Source organism: Hemiscyllium ocellatum, chromosome 16 (assembly GCF_020745735.1).
Source record: "Hemiscyllium ocellatum isolate sHemOce1 chromosome 16, sHemOce1.pat.X.cur, whole genome shotgun sequence".
Taxonomy (NCBI): domain Eukaryota; kingdom Metazoa; phylum Chordata; class Chondrichthyes; order Orectolobiformes; family Hemiscylliidae; genus Hemiscyllium; species Hemiscyllium ocellatum.
In genome coordinates this window covers 74,035,745-74,062,827 of record NC_083416.1, presented here as the reverse complement: position 1 = coordinate 74,062,827, position 27,083 = coordinate 74,035,745, and the positions used below count along the sequence as shown (strand labels likewise).

The 27,083-nt window shown below is 43.7% G+C and overlaps 1 protein-coding gene across 2 annotated transcripts in view; it reads left to right on the top strand.

The window, feature by feature from the left end:
* Positions 1-18,001, top strand: part of mat2b (methionine adenosyltransferase 2 non-catalytic beta subunit methionine) — a 38,462-nt gene extending 20,461 nt beyond the window's left edge. The window contains exons 3-7 of one of the 2 annotated variants that reach the window (XM_060837379.1): positions 651-765; positions 1,828-1,980; positions 4,446-4,639; positions 6,131-6,244; positions 14,647-18,001. In XM_060837379.1, coding sequence (XP_060693362.1) covers positions 651-765; positions 1,828-1,980; positions 4,446-4,639; positions 6,131-6,244; positions 14,647-14,817 — 747 coding nt within the window. In that variant the 3' untranslated portion in view covers positions 14,818-18,001. Of the gene's footprint in view, positions 1-650; positions 766-1,827; positions 1,981-4,445; positions 4,640-6,130; positions 6,245-10,706; positions 10,846-14,646 lie in introns of those variants that run through there. The other variant, XM_060837380.1, reaches the window with a different exon arrangement.
* The last annotated feature ends 9,082 nt before the right edge of the window (positions 18,002-27,083 follow it).

Below are 27,083 nucleotides of genomic sequence, written 5' to 3'. Positions count from 1 at the left end.
GCAAGCAAGGTAGAGAGATCCAGCCTGTGATTGGAGGAGAAGGTCCCCTATCATTTCCTTCTTTTGTACTCATTGGGATGACATTTGTCTGTTCTTGCCTCAGTAAGTGCATTTTCCTGGGCAATTTGGACACATTTGGGGCGAATTCATTGGTGTGTATTTTTCGTGTTGCTCTGTACCTGTCATGGGAATTTTGATGGAACATTGTGAAGGGAGCATTACTCTGCTTCTTGCCCGACATTCTACCTCCCGAGGGAATGCTTGCTGACACTGCCTGCAGTGGGGGAGTGCTTCAGTTATTCCTCACCTCAGGAGAACATGACAAGTTAGGCACTGAAGGAAGAAGACAGGTTTTGTGTCTGTTAGGTTTATACGTTGTATCAGGTGATACAGATGAACCTTTTTGATTTATCCTCCTATCTTGTCAACTTATGCTGAGCCAGCCTTCTCCATTTCCCATTCTGTCACAAATTATTCTCCCCTCTTTGTCCCAAACTGCTGGATCACCTGCTTTAGTAGCGCGTTCCTTTCCCTGTCTTCCCTGAAGAATGTCATAAAGCTGTGCTGTTGCAATCTGTAGAGATGGCATCATGAATGCTGCTGGAAATTGGTTGAAACTGATTGCTGGTTTTGTGTTAATCCTGTTCCAGCCCCATGCTGTTATACACTGTGCCGCAGAGCGGAGACCTGATGTTGCGGAAAATCAGCCTGAATATACCAGCCAGTTGAATGTAACCACCTCAGGATGCATAGCCAAGGAGTCAGGTATTAAAACGCTCCTGTGAGTTTACATGTTTAAAACATAATCATCAATGATTCATTCATAAAGTAGTGTCTGCAGGACCATCATGCAACCAGGATTGGAGTCCTCGACTAAGTTCTAGATTCAGTCTTGGGTACTGGACTTTGGGTTGGCATTTATTGTCCATTTGAAATGACCCTGACTAGGTAGTGGTGAACTGCTGTCCTTGAACTACTGGTAGCACGTGTACTATTGCATTGCTAGGGCCACTTAGAGGGATAGTTGAAAGTCATTTACATCCACGTTAGGCTGAATTCAGATAGGGGCTAGCGAGTCTTGATAAGATTTGTAGCGCAGGTTGAGGTTCTGGATGTAGGTTTGCTCGCAGAACTGGAAGGTTCATTTCCAGATGTTTCGTCACCCTACTAGGTAACATCTTCAGTGACATATAAATAGAAAGCAGGAATTATCAACACTGCTTCACCTGGAGGCCTACTGAAGATGTTACCTAGTAGGGTGACGAAACGTCTAGAAGTGGACCTTCCAGCTCAGTGACCAAACCTACATTCAAATAGGGGCCACACCTGTGTAGGTTAAGCAGCCAGATTTTTGTGATGATCTGACAACCATGTTGTTATTCCTACTGAGGCTAGCTTTTTATTTGTTTTTTTTAATGAGCTGTGGTTCTGAAACTGCTGTGATGGGGCTTGAACTCGCCACTCTGCTCTCCCTCCCCACTTTGGTCAATCAGCGACTTTTAACTGCTCACTGAAGTGGCCAAGCCAGTTACTTAATTGCAACACCAGTTTGCAGAGTAGCTGTGAATGAATGGTCAGTGATTGCTTCCTTTCCCAGCAACACATGCACCCAAAAAATGAATAATTCTCAATAAAAGATGCAGGACAGTGCTGGGGAAGCTGTACCCCAACAGGACTGTCTTCAGGAGAGGAATGAATGAGGAAATGGGAGAAGTGTTGTCTACTCCAGCCCAAGAACAATTGCATTAAAGTAAAGTGAGCATGATTTAACTTGTTTTAAGACTTCTTGAATTTCTTTTTAAAAGTTGTCTCCTTCCTACTTTGCAGCTGAAATTGGAGCTTTCCTGATCTATGTGAGCACAAATTACGTCTTCGATGGATCGCATCCTCCTTATCGGGAAAATGATACTCCAAATCCCCTCAACGTGTATGGGAAAACCAAGCTCGAAGGGGAGAGAGTAGTTTTGCAAAATCACCCAGGTGAGACAGAAGTTTGACCCCCCTTGGTGTGTTTGTGACTCTCTGATTGTAAGATTGGTGTTAACTGGAATGTAGGAGTGGTCCAGTTGGAAGGAATGTTTTTTGTGGGATTGACTACTTCAGTTGTTTAAGGCCAGTAAGTATGTTCCATTTTCAGTAGCGTGTACGCACAACATAAAACCTTCTCGGTATGTCTCTCACTCTTATTCTTTCTCCAGGTATGTCTTAGGTTGTCTCTTGTGCCCAATTATGCTAACTGTTTCCAAAATTGCTCCCCTGTGCAGTGCCCAATCTGAGTGATGCCATTCTGAAACATGCATCTCTTTCACACAATAAACTATAATCTAAAACACTTCGGTCGTCCATTTCCTTTGTGCTGTCTCTCCACCAGTGTTCCTGCATGCTGTCCAGTACTTAGTCTGAGACCTGTCTCGCTAACATTCTTAACACGCATGGACCTTTGTTCAGTCCCAGTGGCTTAGTGGGTCAACCTTATTTCAAACCTTTGAGTTGCTACAGGGATCAGTGTCAGGGATTCAGCTATTTACAATCCATATTAATAAATTAGAGGTACTGAATTCTCTCTACCTCTCAGCTCCCAGTGACTCGGGTTTGATTCTAGCCTCGGGTAACTGCCCTGTGTGGAGTTTGTGCATTATCCCCGTGTCTGTGTGGGTTTCCTCCGACAGTCCAAAGTGATGCAGGTTAGATGAATTGGTCATGTAAATTGCTCATTGTATCCAGGAATGTGCAGGCTAGGTGAATTGGCTATGGGAATTGGGTAGAGGGGTGGGTCTGAGTGGGATTCTCTTTAGAGGACCAGTCTGGACTCGATGGGCTGAATGGCCTGCTTCCACACTGTAAGGATTCTATGATTCTATAATTTCCTAACAATGCAAAGCTAGATTGGCATGTGAGCTGTGAAAAGGACATAGGTTGCAAAGGCGTATGGACAAGTTGAATAAAGGGTGACTGATGGAATATTGTGGGGAAGTATGATGCATTTGGTATTAGGAACAGAAAAGCAGAATGCTTCTTTAAAAAAAAACTTGTTGAGATTGATGTTCAGTGAGACTTGGGTGTATTTGCACAGGAGCACAAAATTAGCAAGTGGGTACATCAAGCAATTAGGAAAGCAGATGGTGTATTGGTTCCAGCTCGCAGGCTGGAGTAGAGGAGCGAGAAAGTTTCCCTTACAAAGCTTTGGTGAGACCATAACTGGAATACCACGTACAATTTTGATTTTTAGATTTAAAGAAGGATATACTGTTATGCTCCCAGCTGATGGTACTACTGGGCAAGTTAGAGCCCACTGTGAAACCTAGTTTGATAGAGGGCATGTTTGTTTATTTTTGCTCCATTAGTTAATGTGGCAATTTGTCACCATACTCTCTCTCATTCACACAAGGCTGCAGATTTTCTTTAACAATGGATATAAACTTATTATATCAAAGAAGAAATATCTTTAAAGATCCATTTGATATAATAAATTTATAGTTAAAGAAGGAACTTTTAAAAAATCTATTTAACTATATATGGCTGTGAAAATTATGTCAGCTTCCAGCAAACCAAAGTTATGACCTGTTTCCTGCAACTATCTGTCGCTGAGACTACAATCCAGAGAAACCTGTATCTCAACTCGGCAGGATTTTATTTAACAGACTCCTGGCAGTTTCTTGGCTTGGACTGTGAAGATCATTTGATCAGTGTTCTCTAGACATGCCAGCACGATCAGTTGTACATCACAGATTTCCATTACATCATCTGCTCAAAATACTTATTCCTGTCACTTCTACTTCCTCATCCTTGTAAGGCAGAGAGCATCCTTCAGTTGTTACACCCTTACTTTTCCTTCGCACTCTCCACTCCTTCGAAAACCACCTGATTTTTTTTCACTGTATTCTTTGTATTTTTTATATCCTCTGTCTCTGATTCCAACAGGGAATGAGAGTCAATAAGAACATGGGACTAAATCAATGACTTTCAAAGAACGGGCAGAGTCCTCTCTCTGATCGAAAGCACTGTGATAAGTGATAAAAGTTGAGGTATAGATAGCTGTAAGTTATTCTGGCTTTGTGTTGACCTTTATTATACCTCTTTACATCTTTTCTTAGTTCACTATGTCAATGAAGTAAGGTACATGTTCACTATCAGTCTTTCTTAATGGGACAGGGAAGTGTTCACTGTGTCTATGATATAGGGGTCATGTTTACTGTCTCCCTGTATGCTGTGGGGCATGCTCGCTGTTTCTGTATGATCTGGGGCATGTGAGATGCACAGGGTGCTTGCTCACTGCATATCGTGGGCAGAGGCTGTGGAATGGGGTTCACTGTATGTGAGTGGTGCAGCTGTAAGAGGCTAAATCCCCACTCTGTTCAGAGTTGGTTGGAGGAGGGTGTCTTAACAGCATTCATGCCATTTAAAATGCAGGGAGACATTGACTGTCTCTTTTCTCTGGATTTCAGGTGCTGCAGTGCTCCGTGTTCCACTTCTTTATGGCAATGTAGAGAAGCTGGAGGAAAGTTCAGCCACTTCTCTGTTTGGAAAAGTCCAGTGTCACAGCGCAGTTGCCTGCATAGACCATTGGCAGCAGCAATATCCCACACACGTTGCTGATGTGGCCAGAGTGTGCAGGCAGTTGTCAGAGCGCAGAATACAGGTAGGTTTAATCGGCACTGCCCTGTTGTAGCAACAAAATACGTCTGTTGTCCTGCTTAAAGCACTTGAATATGCTTCAATGAATTATAATCCAGCTTGTTTGCTTTTTGGGGTGTCTAGCTGGTCATTGGTTTCCGTAATTGTCTGCAATTCAAAAGAAAGTAATTGGAGGTGAAGCGGGAATGTGAAGGTGCTGAATGAATACATATTCCTAACTTGTGGGTATAATGTAAATTGTTTGGGTTTTAGGTTGGACCATGTTAGATGTGTGTAAAAGCTGATAACCAGACTAAATAATGAACACATGGGCCACTGATCTGGTATTGATAGTTCATCCTGTCCAGTTGGATATTCTTGCTAGTGGACAATTTGATGCATAAAAACATATATGGAAAGGCTGGGACTTGTTTCATAGGAGATTGAGAGGTTACCTTATAGAGGTTTATAAAATCATGAGTATAGATTCGGTTAATGGTATGTGTCTTTTTCTGAGGGCAAGGGATTTCAAGACTAGGGATATATATTTAAGGTGAGAGGAGGGAGATTTGAAAAAGATGAGGGGCAAATGTTTTACACAGGATGGTTGCTATGTGGAATGAACTTCCTGAGGAAATGGTGGATGTGGGAAAAATTACAACATTTAAAAGGCATTTAGATAAGTGCTTGAATAGGGTTAAAAATCACACAACACCAGGTTATAGTCCAATAGGTTTAATTGGAAGCACACTATTTCAATTAAACATGTTGGACTATAACCTGATGTTGTGTGATTTTTAACTTTGTACACCCCAGTCCAACACCGGCATCTCCAAATCATGACTACTTGAATAGGAAAAGTTTGGAGGGGTGTGGGCCAGGAACTGGCAGATGGGAGTACTTTAGCTTGAGATTGTGTTTCGCATGGATTGGTTGGACCGAAGGGTCTGTTTCTGTGCTGTATGACACTGACCCTTCCTAGAGGGAATCCTGAACTTGCTATGCCTTTAATGAATCTAAAACAAAAATGTGTGGACATTTGAGAGTTGACCATATTATTTTGAGGGCTGGAGTAGATGAAGATAGTCGATTTCCTATCCAGAAGGATGTTACTAAGCTCACATTTTGTGGCAGCCCAGTTCTTTTGCGGTTCCATTAATGACAGTAGTTTTTAATTCCAGATTATATAAAGGGATTTAAAATTGCCAGCTGCTGTGGTGGGATTTGACCATGTCTGTGGGCTATTAGTTCAGCAACATTATTGCTATGTGACTGTGTTCGTGTGCTCATGCCACCCCCCCACTCCCCCCACAGACTGGGATCACTCTTAACAGAAGAGTTGACCATCACTTTGTATCTCTTTTACAGCACCATCCTTAATGCAGCTTAATATAAATTGATTTTACTGAATTATTATCTTCAATGATGCTGTTTCAAATGGTTTGAATTTTTCTTGATTTGTTTTTAACATGCGTCATCTTCACAATTTCTTTTTCTGTTTTCTGACTCTCAATAGGACCCAGCGATCCATGGAGTTTTCCACTGGTCTGGGAACGAGCGAATGACTAAGTATGAGATGGCATGTACAATGGCAGATGTTTTCAATCTTCCTAGTAACCACTTGCGGCCAGTAAGTACTGAAGCTTCTGCCCGGTGCTTTATCCTTCACTTGTACTGTCGCTGTGGAGCTTAATGCTTAATCTGTACACCGCTCCCTGTATAGTCCTGTCTGGTTACCGGTGAGGAGTGGTCTCAGGTCTGACCACCCAACACACGTGTTCCACAGCCGTCCCCAAAAGCACCCTCCCCAGATCTCAATCTCCACTGGATCGAGAGGATGGGTGAAATTTTGAAAGGTCCATGTCCCTATGTGAGTGTAAGGGATGACAGCAGAGATTATGATCCAGGGGTCTGTGTTGGGACACGTACTTGTATGGACAGCAAGTAGCATTTCAAATACATCATTGACATTTTTTAAAAAAATGCAGCTACTGCCTAATAAATGATTATCTAACTTTTCCTCTCTACGGGTGCTAGTTGACCAACTGTCGTTTTACAGCATTTTCTGTTTGTTGTTAAAGTCCTATAGCCCTGGTGTGTGAATAGATGTTGCAGGGAAATCTTTTCTGGTTTAGCAGTGTCTGTGACCAAAGTTTGTTTGTTCTCTGACCACCATCCCTATTGAGTAACCAAGGTGACAGTGTTATTGCAGAGTTTCCAACATAGTGACAAATGGACCAGTGAATCTCTGGCAGGAATGAGACATCGCCCTGCTGCAGCCCTCTTAACTGTCTGACACTTTCATTGATTACGCACACTTCGGGCTTTGTCCAATTTGACTAAAACAAAGTAATATTTTTGGTCATCCAGTAGCTTACAGGATAGGTGTGGGAGAGCCGTGGTAATGTAACTGGATAAGTGATCCACTGAATGTGAGGTCAAATCCCAGTGCCATTCTATCAACGTGCTTTCATTGTCATTGGGTCATTTCCCTCCCTAATGACATTGTGAGAACGATCTTCATCACGTGGACTGCAGTGGTTCAAGAAGGTGGCTCAAACTGCCTTCTCCAGGGCAGCTTGAGGTGGGAAGTTAATGAGATCCTTGCCAGCAGTGCTGTTGCTCTGAGAATGCAATTTTAAAAGAAGAGTCACCTGGAATTAAAAATAGTTAAAGTGACCATCAAGCAATTGGATTGCGGCAAAAAGCCAACTGTTCCAGTTAGGGTGGCACAGTGACTCAGTGGTTAGCATTGCTGCCCCTCAGCGCCAGGGACCTGGGTTCGATTCCAGCCTTGGGCGATTGTCTGTGTGGAGTTTGCACATTCTCCGTGTCTGCTTGGGTTTCCTCCGGATACTCTGGTTTCCTCCCACAGTCCAAATATGGGTAGGTTAGATGAATTGGCCATGCTAAATTGCCCATAGTGTTTGGTGCATTAGTCAGTGGTAAATATGGGGAATGGGTCTGGGTGGGTTACTCTTCTGAGGGTCGGTTTGGACTAGTTGGGCCGAAGGGCCTGTTTCCACACTATAAGGAATCTAATCTTAAAAAAATTCCTTTAGTGGAGGAGACATGCTGTCTTCACTTGGACCATTCTGTAGATACAGTACAAGGTTTTATGTTGGAAGACTAAGGAGGCCATATACTGTTTATCTCCACTATCTGAATCATCTGTCCCCCTTTCCCTGCTTGGCCTTAGATGTCTGCATGGTTGTCGGCCAAGGAGTGCCCCAACTCCAAAATACACGCTTGTAGCTAGCAAACGCGGAAGTGCAATGAAAATGAATTTGAGAAATTGATTTCCTCCCAACTTCTTGAAGTAGTATCCAGATTGATGTTTACTACCTCATGTGTTCGGGACAATCCGAAATCCTAGCTTGAGGCTGACGTGGGATGTGCATACAGGGGCTTGTCTGTGATGTTCCCCTTGATAGATTGGCAGTCCTTGAAGTATAGGTTCGCAGGTGAAGAATGGGTGAGGTCATGCATCCCAACTTTGTAGCTATGCAATAATGTAACATGACATTTTCAAACCAACAGGAGAGAAAATTGGAGCAGGGGTGGGGAGAGGTTATAGCTAGGTTGAGCAGGATTTTGAAAGTTGTTTCGGTTGGTAGTGTGTCCCAATGTCGTTATTGTGCTTTTTACCTTCACACACATGACAATAGCTCACTTCCTGATGCAGCTGCTGCCTATCATTATCGCCACTTCTTCATTTGATTGACCGTCCCGAACGCATGTAAATAAAATAAGGGGCGATTACATTAAAATCTGAACTGGAAGCAATGCAAGCTTATATACAGAGCTGCAGTGGATAATTTCGTTAGGTGCAGGTACATGAACTGAATGGGTTACAGTGGCTGTGAGTGACGTATGGGAGTGAGAAGATTTAGGGATGATGGTCTGGATGCACCACATGTGGTCTTAAACAAGTTGATATCTGATTACTTTCCCTCATCTTTGTATTCTGCCAACTGTTTGCTTTACACAAGTTATTTTTTTAGCCATAAGTGGTGGTTTCATCAGCTACCAATACCAGTCTCTCCCTCCACCCCCCCCCCCCCCCCCCTTTTTAGCTAGTTCTATGAGAATATTTAGAGATTAAGTAGAACTTTACTTGGCTAGATATCACTCCAGAAATTTCCCATCTCTATTTTTGGTGGATTTAGTGCAATTGAGCTGCAGGATAAGAATGCATCCCTGAACTCTTAATTCATTTACTGTCCAACTGTTAGCAGCTACTCATTCTTGCTCCTGGCTCCTCTGCTGTCATTGTTTTGGAACAGATTATGTCAGTTGACACCACTCTTCTAATCCCTACAGAATTGCTTGTTTATAATTGGTGTGCATTTTTCAGACGACAGGACAGGTGAAGTCTGCAGGAGTTAAGTCTCCGGCTTCTAAATCTTTTTTAGCTCCAGCCTTAAAATACTGATATGGGTGTTGTGGTACACTGGTGTTATTCCCCAGCTCTGGGCCAGAAGGTCCAGGTTCAATTCCCACCCGGCCTGGAGGCGTGTCATAACATGTCCAAGTGAGTTGTTGTAAAAAGAAATTTAAAGTGTTCATGTTTGCTCCCGTAGCAGAAAGTTCACACAGTTGCTGATCAAGTTTAATCAACAACGGTTAGGAGTGTGTTAAATGTTACACCATCTGCTTCTGAGTTCTGTCAATAGGAAGTACTGAGGTCATCGCTCATCTGAACATGAGATGCATGGTTATGTTTTACACCTCTAGGAACCACACACTATGCTGCAAAGTCTGCTGATTTCAACAGCAAAATCTCTGATTTGCTGAATTGTCACTGAGGAGGAAGTCAGTGGAGCACATGCCTGGTAACTGAGGAGGAATTTCCCTCATGACCTAATGCATTTACAAACCACCTTTTATCTAATTCTCTTTAATATTCCAGAGTGGTTCATAAATTCTATTGAGTGTTTACTGATGTTAGCTCATAGCTGCTGAATTTGCATTACTATGATGCAGGATTTGACTGTCTCAATGTTCACACATGAAGGTGGCTGTTTAATATCCTCCCTCCTTCCTTGTCATTTTGATACTATCCTGCAAAATGGGAGTTAGCTATCTCAGTTGGCTGGACAGCTGGTTTGCGAGTCAGATCCTGCACTGGCTGAGGCATGTTGACCCTCAGGTTAAACTACCTTCAGTCACCTCTCTGTAGTGGGAGAGCAGCTTTGTGGTCCAGTTGGTCTATGGCGATATTACCTTTTTTTTTAACATTTTAAAAACGGTCCATCGTGGTTCACAAAAGTTATCTAATTAGTTCCATTGCTTTTGCAATTTTTCCCTTCCCCATTTATCTCTATGTTGAACTTGCTGATACCATTCTTCCGGGCAATTTATTCTCCATCATAGCAACAGCTTCCTGAAGTTTCTTTTGAAAAATGGTCATTTCTCTTGTGGCTTTTTGTTATTAATTACCACCAATCTGTCTCCTGTTGCTATTGATACTTTTGCCTCTGGATGTGGTCTGTTATAGAGTCATAGAGATGTACAGCAAGACAACAGACCGTTGGGTCCCACTCGTCCATGCCAACCAAATATCCTAAATTAATCCAGTCCCATTTGGCCCATATCTGTCTAAACCCTTCCTATTCATAGTTCCTGCCACGTGCCTTTTAAATGCTGTGATTGTACCAGCCTCCAACACATCTCTTGTCTTCTAATTATTCGTCAACTTCTTCCTGATTTTCAAGCCGCTGTATTTATGTAACAGCACGGAAAGGGGCTACTGAGTCCGTGCTGACTCCCCACAGAGCCGTTCAGTCAGTTACACTTTCCCACCTGGCTCCAGGCTTATTTCCTTTTTCTGTCCATCCAATTTTGTTTTGAAATCATTGCTTATTTCTACAATCCATTGCCCCCCGGGGCAGCCAGTTCTAGCTTACTACCACTTGCTCCTTTTAAAAACAAAAGGATTTCCTCAAATATCCCTGTGTCTTTTGCCAAAAACTGGGAACTGTCTATTCATCCTGGTTCAATCCTGTAATAGGAAACAATCAAAAGCTGTTGTCAAAGCCTGTTACGTTGTACATTGTATTAACTCTCTCTTCAATCTGCTTTGTTCCAAGGAGAATGACCCAGCTTCACCACATTAACTTTACAACTAAAACTCTCCATCCCTGGGACCATTCTGGCCAATTTGCTCTGCACCCCTCGCAGGAACACTTGACATTATACATTCAAGATTTTACTTCCACTGAGCATTGATGGACGTATTCTAAGGAAAGGTCACTCAACTTCAAATAACTGTTATTAGTCTCCACAGATGCTGCCAGACTTGTTGAGCGTTTCCTACAATTTGTTTTTGCTTCTGATTTGCAGCATCCCCAGCTCCTATGGTGTTTAGCGTTATGAATTTGACTGCTTATCTTAAATTGACTTATACTGTAGCTGTTAGCGAACTTGGGATTTTTGATCAAATGCTGCCCAGTCGTAGAACCAGATTTAACAATCGATGTTTACTCTTGTAGATACAGATTGAGCAAAACCTGTACTCTGCTTATTGTGTACAAAGTTAAAAATCTCACAACACCAGGTCATAGTCCAACAGGTTTAATTGGAAGCACACTAGCTTTCGGAGCGACGCTCCTTCATCAGGTGGTAGTGGAGGGCTCAATCCTAACACACAGAATTTCTAGCACAAATTTACAGTGAGATGTAACTGAAATGATACATTGAAAAATTGATTGTCTGTTAAGTCTTTCATCTGTTTGAATACCATGGTAGTTTCACTTCTTTCATGAGTAAATCACAAAACCTTTTTAAAAAAAGTTGCATTTTCGGGTTAGTGGGTGATAGCTAGACAATATGTTGAAGGTGTTAGCCACCTGTGTTCTCTGTCTGTGCCAAGATTAGATTGATTCTAATCTTAAAAGTGAGATAACGGAGTTTTACATGAATTCATGCAGTTTTTGAGCAAAGTACAATGTAACTCTGCAAGTACAAATTCACTCCCCCAAAATGTGTGCATGTGGGTCTTTGTCTGTGTATGTGTCTGTCTGGGTTGGGGATTTTGAGTGTGAGAAAGTGTATGTATGTGTGTAGTGAGTGTAGAGTTCTTAAGTCTGTGAGGGGGTGCATGTAGAAAGTACACCTTAGAACAGTACTGCACAGAACAGACCCTTCAGCCCACGATGTTGTGCTGACCATTGATTTTCATGTAAGGTAAACCTAATGTACGAACCCTCAAATTTCTGTGACTATATGCATGTCCAGCAGTCTCTTAAATATCCCCAATGACCTCACTTCCACAACTGCTGCTGGCAGCACATCCCATACTCTCTCAACTCTCTGCGTAAAGAACCCTCCTCTGACATCCCCTCTATATTTTCCACCAAACAGCTTTAAACTATGACCCCTTGTGTTAATTTCTGCCCTGGGAAAACGTCTCTGGCTATCAACTCTATCTATGCCTCTCATTATCTTGTACCCCTCAGTTAGGTCCCCTCTCTTCCTTTTTTCCAATGTAAACATCCGAGCTCAGTCAACCTCTCTTCGTAAGATAAGCCCTCTATTCCAGGTAGCATCCTGGTAAACCTCCTCCAAAAGGGCAATCAGAACTGAAAGCCAAAACACCATATGCTTTCTTAACAACCCTGTCCACTTGGGTGGCAATTTTAAGGGATCTATGTACCTGCACACCAAGTTCCCGCTGTTATTCCACACTGCCAAGATTCCTGTCTTTATTCCTGTACTCAACTTTCAAGTTTGACCTTCCAAAATGCATCACCTCGCATTTATCCAGGTTGAACTCCATCTGCCACCTCTCAGCCCATCTCTGCATCCTGTCAATGTCCTGCTGCAGCCTACAACAGCCCTCTATACTGTCAACGACACCTCCAACCTTTGTGTCGTCTGCAAACTTGCTGACCCATCCTTCAATCTCCTCATCCAAGTCATTAATAAAAATTACAAAGAGTAGAGGCCTAAGAACAGAGCCCTGTGGAACACCACTCACCACTGACTTCCAGGCAGAATACTTTCCTTCCACTACTACTCGCTGTCTTCTGTCGACCAACCAACTCTGTATCCAGACAGCTAAATTTCTCTATCCCATTCCTCCTGACCTTCTGAATAAGCCTACCATGGGGAACCTTATCAAATGTGAGAGTGTGGGAGTGTGTGTCTCTGTAAGGGTGTGTGTGGGTGTCTGTGTGCGCATCTGTATTTGTGTGTCCGTGTGTATAGGAGTGCCTGTGTCTGTGTGTGTGTATAGTGCAGTGGTGGTCACCTGTAATGTAACATGAACCCAAGGTCCCGATTTTTAACTTTGTACACCCCAGTCCAACACCAGCATCTCCAAATCGTGACTGCTTATTGTGAGCTGCCAGACGAACATGTTTAATTTGATTGGCCAGTTGTGGGATGTACAATCCCTGCATTGCACAAGCATTGGAATTCCATGGCAGGCAGCATCCTGTTGGTGGAATATGCCACTGCGTAGTTGCAGATTGTTGGATGAGTTGAAAGTTGCTCAGGCATGTTTTTTGCTAGAGTCTCAGGGCATGTTAAAATTGAGGAATACCTTCATTCAGAGCAATGCAACTTCAGGATTTTCTATGCATACGCACACCCCAATTCTTAAGTCCCAAGTATTCCAGTTTGATATTGATCATGTTTTGGCACTGACGGAATTGAGGGATCAGCAGATAGGCTGGAAGATTAGATTAGATTCCCTACAGTGTGGAACTAGGCCCTTCAGCCCAACAGGTCCACACCGATCCTCTGAAGAGTAACCCACCCAGACCCATTTCACTCTGAATGATGCGTCTAACACTATTTAGCATGGCCAATTCACCTGACCTGCATATCTTTGGACTGTGGGAGGAAACCGGAGCACCTGGACAAAACCCACGCAGACACTGGGAGGATGTGCAAACTCCACACAGACAGGCTGGAATCGAACCTGACACCCTGGCGCTGTGAGGCAGCAGTGCTAACCACTGAACCACCGTGCCACCCCAATCGATTTAGATTATGTTGGAAGTGGATTTTCCACAATGTCATTGAATAGTGCAGCAAGGCTGCTGGGCCCAGCCCTGCTTGATGTCTTGTGATTCATTCTCAGAGTGTGCAGCCATTCAGCCCCTCATGTTTGTTCTGTCATTTAGTAAGATTGTGAATGATTCATAATTTTTCACTTTTTTTTTCGTTCTGGTTCCTTTATTTAACAGTTTTGCCCTGCAATAAAATCTAACAATCTCTGTTTTGAAATTATCAATTAACCTGCATTCCTCAGCAGATGTTTGATTTTAGATTTTATTTACTTGTACTCAAGTGCAGGAGTACAGCGCCATCTTGGGTACAAAAAAATGTTGGCACAAAGTAGTAAGAGAAATAATTTAAAAGGTTAAACAATAAAAATAAATGGAAAAATAAGGTACAAGTTAACATTTAAAGTCTGTCTTGATTTAAAGTGGAAAATAAAGGAATTAAGTTAAAAGTTCAAAGATTTTTGATGAGTCCTCCACTTATCTTGCTCTCCGGGAGAGCTCGGCTGACTGTTCTCAACACTGCCGCATATATTGGGCTGCTTCCCTCACTGCTCGTTCTTCTCATATCTGGTCACCAATGTCATCACTGCTCCTGAAGCTGCTACCTCCCAATCTCCACTGGTGCTCCAGAACATGCCCGGGCAAGAGCCACTTACATGCCGAGCTGAGACAGCTTTGGTGGGGTGTGGGTGAAGACAAAAATTTCCAGGTTTTCCCTTGTCCTTCATGTCAAGATATGTCACCCAAGTAATAATGGCTTGCCCTTCCAGCCCCAAGCTCCTAGACCCTTGCCCACCCATAGCCTGCCTCCTTAACCAAGTGTTGATCATCCCTCCTCATGTCTTGCTGCCTTTTGTTTTGTCTGATCTTATGCTCCCGCGAGGCATCTCAGGCATTTTCCTAAGTTCAAGGTGCTTTGTAAATTCGGGTTTTGTTGTGGAGAATGGTACTGTAATAATAATTTTGCACAGTGTTTTATTGAGATGGTCACTTGTTATCCTCCATCCGCTCCAAGGTCACAGGTCGTCCTGCTGTCGGTGCCGCCCGACCCCAGGATGTCCAGCTCAACTGCTCGCGCCTGGAGAGGATGGGGATTGGGCAGCGGACCCCATTCCGAGTCGGAGTGCAACGCTGTCTCTGGCCTTACCTCCTGGACAAGCAGTGGCGACAAACGGTGTTTCACTGAGACTGTGAAATTCGGTGTGGAAGAGGGACAGCAGCAAAAAGGGAAATCCGATGGAAAAGCACAAAAATGTCAGAGCTATAGGCAACCCCTCACTCCGCCCCAGAGAATTATTTTTGAGATTATCACTGTCTAAACTCTCTGCTGTTGCGTAACCTTGTACAATGCTGGTTTACTCACTCCATGTATCTTTCGGTGGGTACACTTCACAAAAATATATGCACCTTTCAAGCTTCTCTTTCTGCTTTGCTTTGTAATTTTGTTTTCACGTGGTTGGGAGTTAGTACCTGTTCTGAATTTGTTTGAAAACACTCCACCCTGGTGTGGGATGAATGGGAGTCAAGGCTGCCAGATATTTTGTTCTGTGTGATAAAAGGGTGTTTGAAATTTGCCAGTCCTGCCAAAACACTCCACAGCTCCCACTTAATACTGTGTACAACCAGATAGTGTCAGGTTCCCGTAGAATGGAAGAGTGATGGAAATTGACTTATTGTCTGTTCTCTCTGTCTTTCCAAAGAAAAACCACTCCCTCTCCCAGTGCATGGCCCATGCACTGAATTTCTTCCATGAGGTGTCTCTGTTTAATGTCAATCTTCCTCAGAAGTGTAGTTGTCTGGACACTGCCTGGCCACCCGCATCTTGCCTTTCGAGGGTTGAGGCTATGTAACTGCAGGGGCTTCACAGCTGAGGCCAATCCTGTATTTTGCTCCTGGGTAGTAAGTAGGAATGCAAACCCTCTTTTATTATGAGCACTCTTGTCCTTTTGCCTTTAACACCCATCACCTCATCAAGATCCAACAAACCAATTTACCTCCCATCCAGATGCCATCATCCGAGTTTGGCTAGCCTTGGGGTTCTGATACTGAATGAACAACCAAGTGGTTGTGAATTCAATTCCTGCCTGGGAAAGGTGAGAAACTAATTTCAGAGAAATCAGGTAATTTATGGACTGGTGACCATGTAGTTGTCAGATTGTCATTAAAAACCCATCTGATTCACAACGACCCTTCAGGAAAGGGAACCTGCCATCCTTACCTGGTCTGGTCTCTGTGACTCTTGTCCCCACACTGCATGGTTGCTGCGGGACATCTAAGGGTAAAATAAATCAGTGTTATTTGGCAGTTTTCAAAAAAACAAAGTTTTAGAATCTTCATTGAGCAGGGATTATTTTAAATTTGATTTTAAAAATTGATGCTTTAGGTTTTCACTGTTGCAATTATTTGAGTTTTGAAACAAATTCAAAGATTACGGGATTGTATCTCAAAACTAGAATCTTTGAGAAAGGAGTTTTGAAGTTTTGAATGTAATTTTTGTTCAAGATGAAATGTGTTTATGAACCATATTTTCAGCAGGTAAGCTTCAAATCGTTGCATATCTTCCAATATTTCAATAGTTTCAAACAGCAGAAGCTCCAGAAATGCAGTCTGTGTTCTTTATCTCTCTATTGTGACTTTCAGTGCTTCCTGTTCATTGAAGTCAGCACTGTGTTGCTTTCTGAATGATTTATTCTGTGATGCTTCCCTGGATATAAAGCTTCACCTAGCAGTTCATATGAGACTTAATGCCATCTATAGGTTTAAAATGACTCATGCTGTTTCTTTTAGATGTTAACAAAGAGCAGTGGAAAGGGACAGGCCACAGTCTCGGGTTGTGATTATGTGGAAACCAAATAGGAATGAGTTCAGCATTGAATTCACCAATTGCACTCCAAATTGGTTTGTTGCCACGAAGTCAGTCATTGAGCCCGTGCCTTGCTGTCTACATTTCCTCTTTCCTCTCCTATCCTGCTGCTGGGAGTTAATGCTGAAGGGGATGAATTGCCTGGAAGTTTTAGGGTTGGCAAGCCCAGTTTGGATATTTCATGGATACATACACCACTGCAGCAGGAAATGATTTTTTTAAAAATCTAAGGTGCACTGTGTTTCATTTCCCTGAGTGTCAGTGTAGAGGAAGCTTTGTTCCATATCTAAGCTGTACATTGTTTGAGGGGCTATGTAGGGTGGATTTTATTTTTGTAATATATACTAGAGTGAGTTTTATGGTTTCCAGTCTATTGGTTACAAATTGAAAACACCCCTTGCCAATTAATGTGGCTAATTTGTGAATGTCAGGACAGTCCTGAATGTCTAGCTGGGAGCTGCCTGTCTCATACAGCCAAATATATTTACTATCACTGCCAGCTATCTGTACACTTCCCCCTTACTGTCTAAGGATTTTAAAAAATGGTTTTCTGTAATATTTACTTGAGAGTCTCATGCCATCCGACTGAGAGTCATTGTGATCTGGGATTGTTGTCACAAATGTGCATTCTCGAGAGACTCTAAGTGATTATTCCCAGTCTGTGTCTGAGTAGAGCTGAGCAAAGGGATATGAATTTTCTTGAAGCATCCTATTTCGGTGTCTTTGAATTAACCACTGTCCTCAGATGTACAGTAAACCTGTGAAAGATGTAGTTTCTCGCACTCAATCTTTTAAACATGGACAAAGGCCCTCATGGCTGAAAGCTTCTTTTTTGTTTACAGTCCTCTCTCTCACTCTCACTCTCACTCTCACTCTCACTCTCACTCCCCTCAAATGCTGCCTTCTGAGTTTTCCCAGCACGTTGTTTTTATTTCAGATCTCCAGCCTGATCGTTTTTTTCCGATTGCATGAATTCTGGCCCGGCCTGCTTTATCCTGGAGGTGTTAATTCTTGCTGCAGATCTGTCCTGTGAGTCCAATCGCATTGCTGATATGTTTACCATGTGTGCTCGCAGGCTGCTCAACTACTAAGGCATCACTGTTTTTTCACCTGATCAAAGTTCTCCCATTTGTTCACATCTCTGCACAAAAAGTGCTGCAGCCAGGACCTTGTGTCAGGTGCATTATTCCTCAGTGAGAGATTTACCTTCCACAGGACTGCACTGGTGATTAGCAGAGGACAGTCTGATGTGGCTCAGCTCTAGTACACGTATCTATAAACCTTCACAGTGAAAATGTGTTTGTGCAAATTGTGACACTGCTCAAACAATTCTGGTCGTTACAGCCAATACACATCTGTGGAAACTGAAGTCTTTCTTTGTATCTGTAAACTAAACTTGTGAACAAATACCTGCAATCTTGTAAATGTGCAACTCAAAGGAATAATGCTTTTCACATTCCGTCCTGTAGAGACATATGATGTAGACCATTTATTAATAAAACTTCTATAGACCAGTTTGTGTTTTTTTTTATTCTCAAAGTATACAGTATTTGGTAAGAACCATGTATTTCAATTTATCAAATCAAATAGTGAGCAAAGAATCTCTACAGTGTGGAAGCAAACCTTTCCACCAGTCCACATTGCCCCTATCCCACCCACTACCCTATCCCTGTAACCCTGCATCTCCCAAGGCAAATCCACCTACCCTGTACATCCCTGGACACTAGGGGCAATTTAGCATGGCCAATCTACCTGACCTGCAAATCTTTGGACTGTGGGAGGAAACCCACACAGACACAGATTGAATGTGCAAACTCCACACAGTTACACGAGGCTGGAGTCAAAACTGGGTCCCTGGTGCTGCGAGGGAACAATGCTAACCACAGCCATCATGTCACCCCAAATAAAGGTACAGTGCAGAGGAGTTACATAAAGAGTCAAAAATATGAGTGATTATAATGGGATCCCTGATTATCCTAACAGACAAATAAACATTGTTCAGGGTTGAGTGAGGTGCTGGTAATGGTGGAGAGAAGTTCTGAAGTGAGTTCAGGAAAATATTTTGGACTTGACATTTCTGAGGAAGAATTCATTGTTGCATCTTGTTCTCAATGGAGGGAGAACAAATCTTGCAGGTAAATTGGAATCAAAAGGCTGATGGGCAACATTGTAACAAAACAAGGGACTGCATTTAAAGCGATTATGGTTTGGTTTGTAGTGCACTCGCAAGAAAGGGGAAAGCTTAAGGAAAAAAGTTAACAGGTCTCTGGATGAAGAGAGGGGTAGAAGGTAAGAATGAGTGACATGTCTGATTGATAGTACAGTGAGAACCAGGCTGAAATAGCATGTTCAGAAGGGTAGTGCTAAAGAAATAGTGGATTTAGATTACTTAGTGTGGAAACTGACAAGTCCACACCGATCCTCCGAAGAGCAACCCACCCAGACCCATTCCTCTACATTTACCCCTTCACCTAACACTACGGGCAATTTAGCATAGACAATTCACTTAACCTGCACACTTCAGAAAAATGTGCAGGTTATCTTAAGAAGGAAATCCAAAACTTTTTACCTGGGTGTGTAGGTGGTTAAGGTACTGGGTAAGGTAACAAGTTGATAGAAGAGACATAGGCTGCCTAGCAAGTGACCATAATGGATGAATCTGAGAATGGTGAGGGAACGGAGAGTGGGAATTGGAGTGATGCTGGCCATAATTTTGCAGTTCTCTTCACATGCAGGGCTCAGATGGCTGGACTGCTGGTTTGTGATGCAGAGCAACACAAACACTGTGGGTGCAATTCCTGCACCTGCTAAAGTTCGCATAAAGGACTCTCCTCCTCAACATTTCGCTTTGGCCAGCTGGATTATACCACCACAAGATGGTGAGGCAACATTCAAGTAGCACGAGACTCTATGTTTTGAGCTTATGCCCTTCATCAGAATTCCTGATGAAAGGCTTATGCCCGAAACATTTATTCTTCTGCTCCTCGGATGCTGCCTGACCTGCTGCGCTTTTCCAGCACCACACTCTTCGACTCTGATCGCCAGCATCTGCAATACTCACTTTCTCCACCACCAGATGGCTCTCTAATAAAAGAGTAGCATTGTGGTCTGGTAGGACTATAGTGACTTTACATAACAACATTTTATTAGTCTACACTGTGAGGATAAATCCAACGTTGCAGTTCAATCAGTTTAACTTTGATGGTTGGAAACCCTTTTGAAGCTTTAACCTGGGATACAATTAACAGTCACCTGGAAGGATATGAACTGATTAAGTCATAGTGCAATTAGATTAGATTCCCTACAGTGTGGAAACAGGCCCTTCAGCCCAACCAGTCCACACCGACCCTCTGAAGAGTAACCCACCCAGACCCATTCCCCCACATTTACCTCTGACAAATACATCTAACACTACAGGCAGTTTAGCATGGCCAATTCACCTAACCTGCACATCTTTGGATTGTGGGAAGAAACCGGAGCACCTAGAGGGGACCCACGCAGACATGGGGAAAATGTGCAAACTTCCCACAGTTGGCTGAGGCAGTAATTGAACCCAGGTCCCTGGTGCTGTGAGGCAGCAGTGCTAACCACTGATCCACCTTGCCACCTACTTAAAGAAGGCCAATACAGGTTTGTCAAAGGCAAATGGGGTTTTTGGTTTTGTTGATATAATAACCTATTAGGTTTAAGTTATTTTTAATCGATTTGTTATGATACACCTTCAGGGAGTGTGGGATTTAAACTTGGACTTTCTGGCTTCGAGGTAAGGACGGTGTTGCTGTGCAGCAAGAATTAAAAGTTTAGGGCCTTGGAGGGAAGTGAGTGTGGAGGTGTGGGCGCAAGTTTTACATTTCCTGCGGTTGCAGGGGAAGGTGCCGGGGGTAGAGGTTGGGTTGGTGGGGGGTGTGGATCTGACGAGGGAGTCACGAAGGGAGTGGTCCTTGCGGAACGCTGATAGGGGAGGGGAGGGAAATATATCCTTGGTGGTGGGGTCCGTTTGGAGGTGGCGGAAATGGCGGCGGATGATACGTTGTATGCGGAGGTTGGTGGGGTGGTAGGTGAATTTCCGCCATTTCCGCCACCTCCAAATTCCCTCCAAGGCCCCAAGGGATCCTTCCATATCCGCCACAAGTTCACCTGTACCTCCACACACATCATCTATTGCATCCGCTGCACCCGATGTGGCCTCCTCTATATTGGTGAGACAGGCTGCTTACTTGCGGAACGCTTCAGAGAACACCTCCGGGCCGCCCGAACCAACCAACCCAATCACCCCGTGGCTCAACACTTTAACTCTCCCTCCCACTCCACTGAGGACATGCAGGTCCTTGGACTCCTCCACCGGCAGAACTTAACAACACGACGGCTGGAGGAGGAGCACCTCATCTTCCGCCTGGGAACCCTCCAACCATAAGGAATGAACTCAGATTTCTCCAGTTTCCTCATTTCCCCTCCCCCCACCTTGTCTCAGTCGGTTCCCTCAACTCAGCACCGCCCTCCTAACCTGCAATCCTCTTCCTGACCTCTCCGCCCCCACCCCACTCCGGCCTATCACCCTCACCTTGACCTCCTTCCACCTATCCCACCTCCATCGCCCCTCCCCCTAGTCCCTCCTCCCTACCTTTTATCTTAGCCTGCTTGGCTACTCTCTCTCATTCCTGATGAAGGGCTTATGCTCGAAACGTCGAATTCTCTATTCCTGAGATGCTGCCTAACCTGCTGTGCTTTGACCAGCAACACATTTGCAGTGATAAAGAAAGGCTGGGACTTCTTTCACTGGAGCACAGGACATTGAGAGGTGACCTTGTAGAGGTTTATAAAATAATGAGGGGTACAGATAGTGTTAATGGTAGTTGTCTTTTCCATAGGATGGGCTATTTCAAGACTAGGGGGCACATTCTTATGGAAAAAGTGAGGACTGCAGATGCTGGAGATCAGAGTCGAAAAGTGTAGCTGGAAAAGCGCAGCAGGTCAGGAATAAGGATGAGAGGATAAGGTGAGAGGAGAGAGATTTTAAAAAGACACGAGGGGCAAATGTTTTTAGACAGAGAGTGGTTCGCATGAGGAATGAACTTCCTGTGGAAGGGATTGATGTGGGTACAATTACAACGTTTAAAAGCCATTTGGATAAGGACAGAATAGAGAAGGTTTGGAGGGATATGGGCCAGGTGGGACTAGTTTAGTTGGGATTATGTTCAGCACGGACTGGTTGGACCGAAGGATCTGTTTCTGTGCTGTCTGACTCCAGGACTCTATGTTAAGGGGAACTGGTAGGGTCGGGTTGGAGGAGAGAAATTACAACCAAAGAAATGAAAGGATTTGGTGCAAGGGTAGGAATGAAGAGTTAGGTCACAGATTCCCTGTGATCTCATGGGGTTAAATCGCTATTTTCTGTTACCAAGTTCCTACATAGGACTGAGAGGCTGATTTAAGCTGTAGGATCTATGCATGTGATGTTGTAAAATGCTGGTAAGTACAATGATGATTAAAAGCATGCTACCTGTCTTCACACTTCTGAAAACTGACCAGGGAAGAGAAATTGGATAATTGTCTATCATCTTTGAACTGTAAAATAAACCCAGTGCAGTTTGGATAGATTGATTCCAGTATGTACTTTCCACATTAACAATTTAGTTAGTTGAGCACTGGGGCTAGAATCTGAGGAGCGTATGAAACCAGCGGGGGAAGAAAAAAAACATCAAATTTTCAAAAACAAGGTGGTTGCTTAATGTCAAACAAAGAAACAGGGATGCTGGAAATTCGAAACAAAAAAACAGAAATTGCTGGAGAAATGCTGCAGTTCTGACAGCATCTTTAGAGAGAAAACAGAGTTAACATTGAGTCCAGGGACCCTTCTTCAGAAGGGTTTTTTTGTTAACTGTTTTCTCTCCACAGACGCTGCCAGACTTGCTGAGTTCCTCCAGTATTTTCTGGTTTTGGTTGCTTTGTAATGGGAATAATCATCTTTAGGACAATGTGGAATCAGTTAACTCACGGTCAACATCCACTCTTTCTCCTGAAGGCACTGAGTCCAATTAACCGACATGTTTCACAGACCCCAGTCTATCCCCTGCATCCATTCTGCAGACATCAGGTTCCCCCAAATAATGAGACAATTCGACTACACAAAGCTGTGATGATGATCTTGACTTTGCCTTTGCTGGAAGTGCGGACATTTAGCAGGAGGGCTCAGGGTTGAATCAATCAGGAGTGCAAACCGGGTTCAATATCCCCCTCCCATCACAGGGCAATGAGAATGACTTGATGAACCCTTGGCTATGACAAGCTAATGACACAGAGCTAGGAATCAGATCTGGGCTGTCCCTGGAATTCTGCACGTGGTGCTCTATTCTGTTCTCTGAGTTATAGAGTCATCCAGACTAAAACATTTGGGAAGAGAAGTTTTTGAATGAAGAGGTGTGAGGCTGCAAAGCATTTGATTGTTTTTCACAGGAGGAGCTTCCACCTGGTAACTACTCACATTTGCACTTGTGATATCCAACGTAACCTGTGAGGAGAAGGCATAAAACGAACAGCAGGCAGGAAATCCTGAAGATAACCATATTTCCCACACTGGAATGTGAAGCTGTAATGTAAATAGCAGACGAAGTGTCAGCAAACATCGAATCACACCCCTCTCCAACTTAGTGGCAGCACTCAGGGCGTGCTGCACTGTCTGAGGGTCAGTACTGAGTTAGTGCCGCACTGTCAGACGGTCAGTACTGAGGGAGTGCTGCACTGTCAGAGGGTCAGTACTGAGGGTGTGCTGCACTGTTAGAGGGTCAGTACTGAGTTAGTGCCGCACTGTCAGAGGGTCAGTACTGAGGGAGTGTTGCACTGTCAGAGGGTCAGTACTGATGGAGTGCCGCACTGTTAGAGGGTCAGTGCTGAGTTAGTGCCGCACTGTCAGAGGGTCAGTACTGAGGGAGTGCTGCACTGTCAGAGGGTCAGTACTGAGGGAGTGCCGCACTGTCAGAGGGTCAGTACTGAGGGAGTGCCGCACTGTCAGAGGATCAGTACTGAGGGAGTGCTGCACTGACAGAGGGTCAGTACTGAGGGAGTGCTACACTGACAGAGGGTCAGTACTGAGGGAGTGCTGCACTGACAGAGGGACAGTGCCGATGGAGTGCCACAATGTTTCAAGGGTCAGTACTGAGGGAATACTGCACTGTCAGAGGGTTTGTACTGAAGGAGTGCTGCACTGTCAGATATTGTGTATTGTCGGAGTGCTGCACTGTCAGAGCCAGTAATGAGGGATGCTGCAGTGTCAGAGGGTCAGTATTGAAGGAGTGCCGCACTACTGGAGGATAGTAATTAGTTGTTATCATCCTGAGGGAGGATTGCAGTGTTAATGGGATAGCATTACTTATTCCTTTTAGCATTTCCATTGTTCTGTAGGGTCATAGATCTCAACGAATGTCAGGATCAGCTCAGGGCACCACATGGCTTTGTCCTGTTTTGTCCCACAGACTGAAGGGGGTGTAGTGGTCACTTCCTGCTTCAGTGGAACTGATTGACCTCCTTCTCTTTCTTATTCCTGGCTTGAGAGGGAGGTTCCTACATGCAATGTAGAGGGGTTGAATGTCCTCTTCCTGTGATGGTTCATACTGCGATGGTTCACTCTCTTTTCAATCTTTTTCATTGTCTCTCAGAAGCATTTATAGAAGATACCATGATGTGAACTCACCAAGAATATCAAGAAACTTGATTTCATTTACATTTGAATTGTTTCTTAATTAAAGCAGACACACTCTGCTTCTGTGTTTGATTAACCTTTTCATTGCTGAAAGAAATTTGGATAATAATTGGCACAAGCTAATTAAATTTGTTTAGTTTGTTTACTCAACCTGGAACCAAAATCATTTCATCATTCTAGCATTCTTCACTGAGATTCTGCTGGCTGCCACCTGTCTCTGCTGGCTCTGTACTGTATGCTGGGACTGTGCTGAAACTAATCGAAATCTGCTGAGACTCTGCTGGACCTCTACTGGATTATTCTGAGATCCTGTTGGGACTGTGTTGGAACGAATTGAAATCTGCTGGGACCCTGCTGGAACTCTGTTGCAAACTTGCAGGGCTCTACTAAAAATCTCATGAAACTGCTGGGAACATGCTGGGAGCATGCTCCATCTCTGCTGAGATACTGGGAACATTGCTGGGACTCTCCTAGAACTCTGCTGAATCACCCCCAACCTGGGGTTTGCCAATTCAAAATAGGAATATAAACAGGTGGGGAATGAGTTGCTGCAATATTTTGGCTTATAGAACATGTGGACTGGAGGTAGACCAACCGAGGTGGGCAATGCCACTGTGAACAGTGATGGGCTGAATTCCTTTACCCCATATTGGCATGCTAAAGGGCCTGGTGCATGTAAAATTATACTGTGTTGAAAGGCATGTGGTTTATTTGCATCTTAATATCATTTTTGGAGTTTGGATTTCAAAGTAGTGGCATATGGCTGTTTTCTTTACAGAAAAAAATAATCAGAGAGCACTTTGGAACCTGTGACCTCAACTATTATACACCAGATAGCAGGGGACTGCAAATCCCTGAGGTGCTAATGGAAAGTGGAATTCCCAAACCAGGAGAGTTTTGTGAGAAATCTGCATGCTATTAGAGTTAAGAACGTTTTGGCTCTCAGATTTGTGTAAAGTTCACGTTGGCAAATTTGGGAAAGACTCATTAAGTCAGTATTCCAGGAGCCTGTTAAATAGTTGAGGTTTAGGGTGTATTTCCTGTGAACTTGATTCACTCAAACAAATTGTGTCAGGAAACGAATTGAAACTATGTTTTCCTGTTCGTTTTGAGATTATTCTAATGATAAATATTTAGTTGGCTAGTTTTTAAAATTTGTTCTTTTGTGATATAAGCTTATTTTCTGGTGACTGAACATATATGTAGCCTCATGTGAGTGTGTCTCAGTCATTAATCACCACCTCAACACGACACCAGGTTACAGTCCAACAGGTTTATTTGAAATCACAAGCTTTCGGAGTGTAGCTCCTTCATCAAGTGACCTGAACAACGCTCCGAAAATTTGTGATTTCGAAAAAAACCTGTTGGACTGTAACCTGGTGTCATGTGACTTCTGACCTTGTCCACCCGAGTCCAACACCGGCACCTCCACATCATGCTGAACAAAAACAAAAGATCTATCAAGCCGGGTTTAATGCTTTCCCAGTATTACCATCAATTAGGATCACAATAATATTAAATGGAAAAACTATCAGTTCAATATATTCAACACTGTTGTGGTTCTGTTCGCCGAGCTGGGAATTTGTGTTGCAGATGTTTCGTCCCCTGCCTAGGTGACATCCTCAGTGCTTGGGAGCCTCCTGGGAAGCGCTTCTGTGATGTTTCCTCTGGCATTTCACAGGAGGCTCCCAAGCACTGAGGATGTCACCTAGACAGGGGACGAAACGTCTGCAACACAAACTCCCAGCTCGGAGAACAGAACCACAACAAAGAGCACCCGAGCTACAAATCTTCTCCCAAACTTTGAATATTCAACACTTACCAATAACCATGAGCTGGTAATCAACAGTGTACTTCCCATCCTCAATAACACATTTCCATGCTACCTCACCCGACCTCAAGTTCCTGACTGTCAGGCGTGTGGTTGTCTGGCTGTGGTTTGTGTTCATGGTGCTGCTGACATTCCCAGAGTTTCCCAACATTATAGATGGTGCTGAAAGGGTTAAAGACACTTGACAGAACAGAGTCACAGTGCGGCCTTCCCGAGTGGGACCAGGAGGTTCAACTCCAACTAGAAGGAAACAGACAGATGCTTTAATCACAGTTTGAGAACAGCTCGCAGTGTGTTACATTTAGGAGCTGATCAACCTGTGCAGGGGATGGGGCTGCCTTCTTCCAGCGTGTGTATAATAGGCATAGTTACTTTGGTGTGCAGTAATTGTCACAAAGGAAAACATGGCAATCATTTTCAATGGGAACGCCTGCCATTTCCAACCTGGTTTGTGTTGGACTCATTTACTCGATCTAAGTTTTTGCAGTGATGACCAATTCGATGACCCACTCTCAGTCTTGGCAAACAGCCAAGCTACTGTCAATACTATTGTATTTCCCCAGGTTAAAAATCACACAATACCAGGTTATAGTCCAACAGGTTTAATTGGAAGCACACTAGCTTTCATATTTCCCCAGGCACCTATTGCTGACATTTTGGGGCATTTCGCACCTCTACCAGTGTATGGTACTGGGTTAGAGCTAGGGTTAGGGTTAGGGTTAGCGTTAGCTTAGTTTGCTGTCACTAATCCTCTTTGCCTTGTTGTGGCTTTCTCCAGTGATGAGTGACAGACCACCATTGTACATTTCCACTGTTCCCAGATCACAAGAAGGTTTATTATAGTATCAATAATTATAAATACATTTTTATCAGAGAGTTGGCTAAGATATATCTGCTCCATCTGCAAAACCAGAGCAGAACCATTGTCAGACTGTGTGACAGCAGTAAAAGAGGTGGAGCCAATGTAACATGAACATTAACCTCTTCAGAACCATTACCTTCAACACCTGACTTGGAAGAATGGTGAGTCTCTTGCATGAGGACCAATGGCCCTGCTTCTGA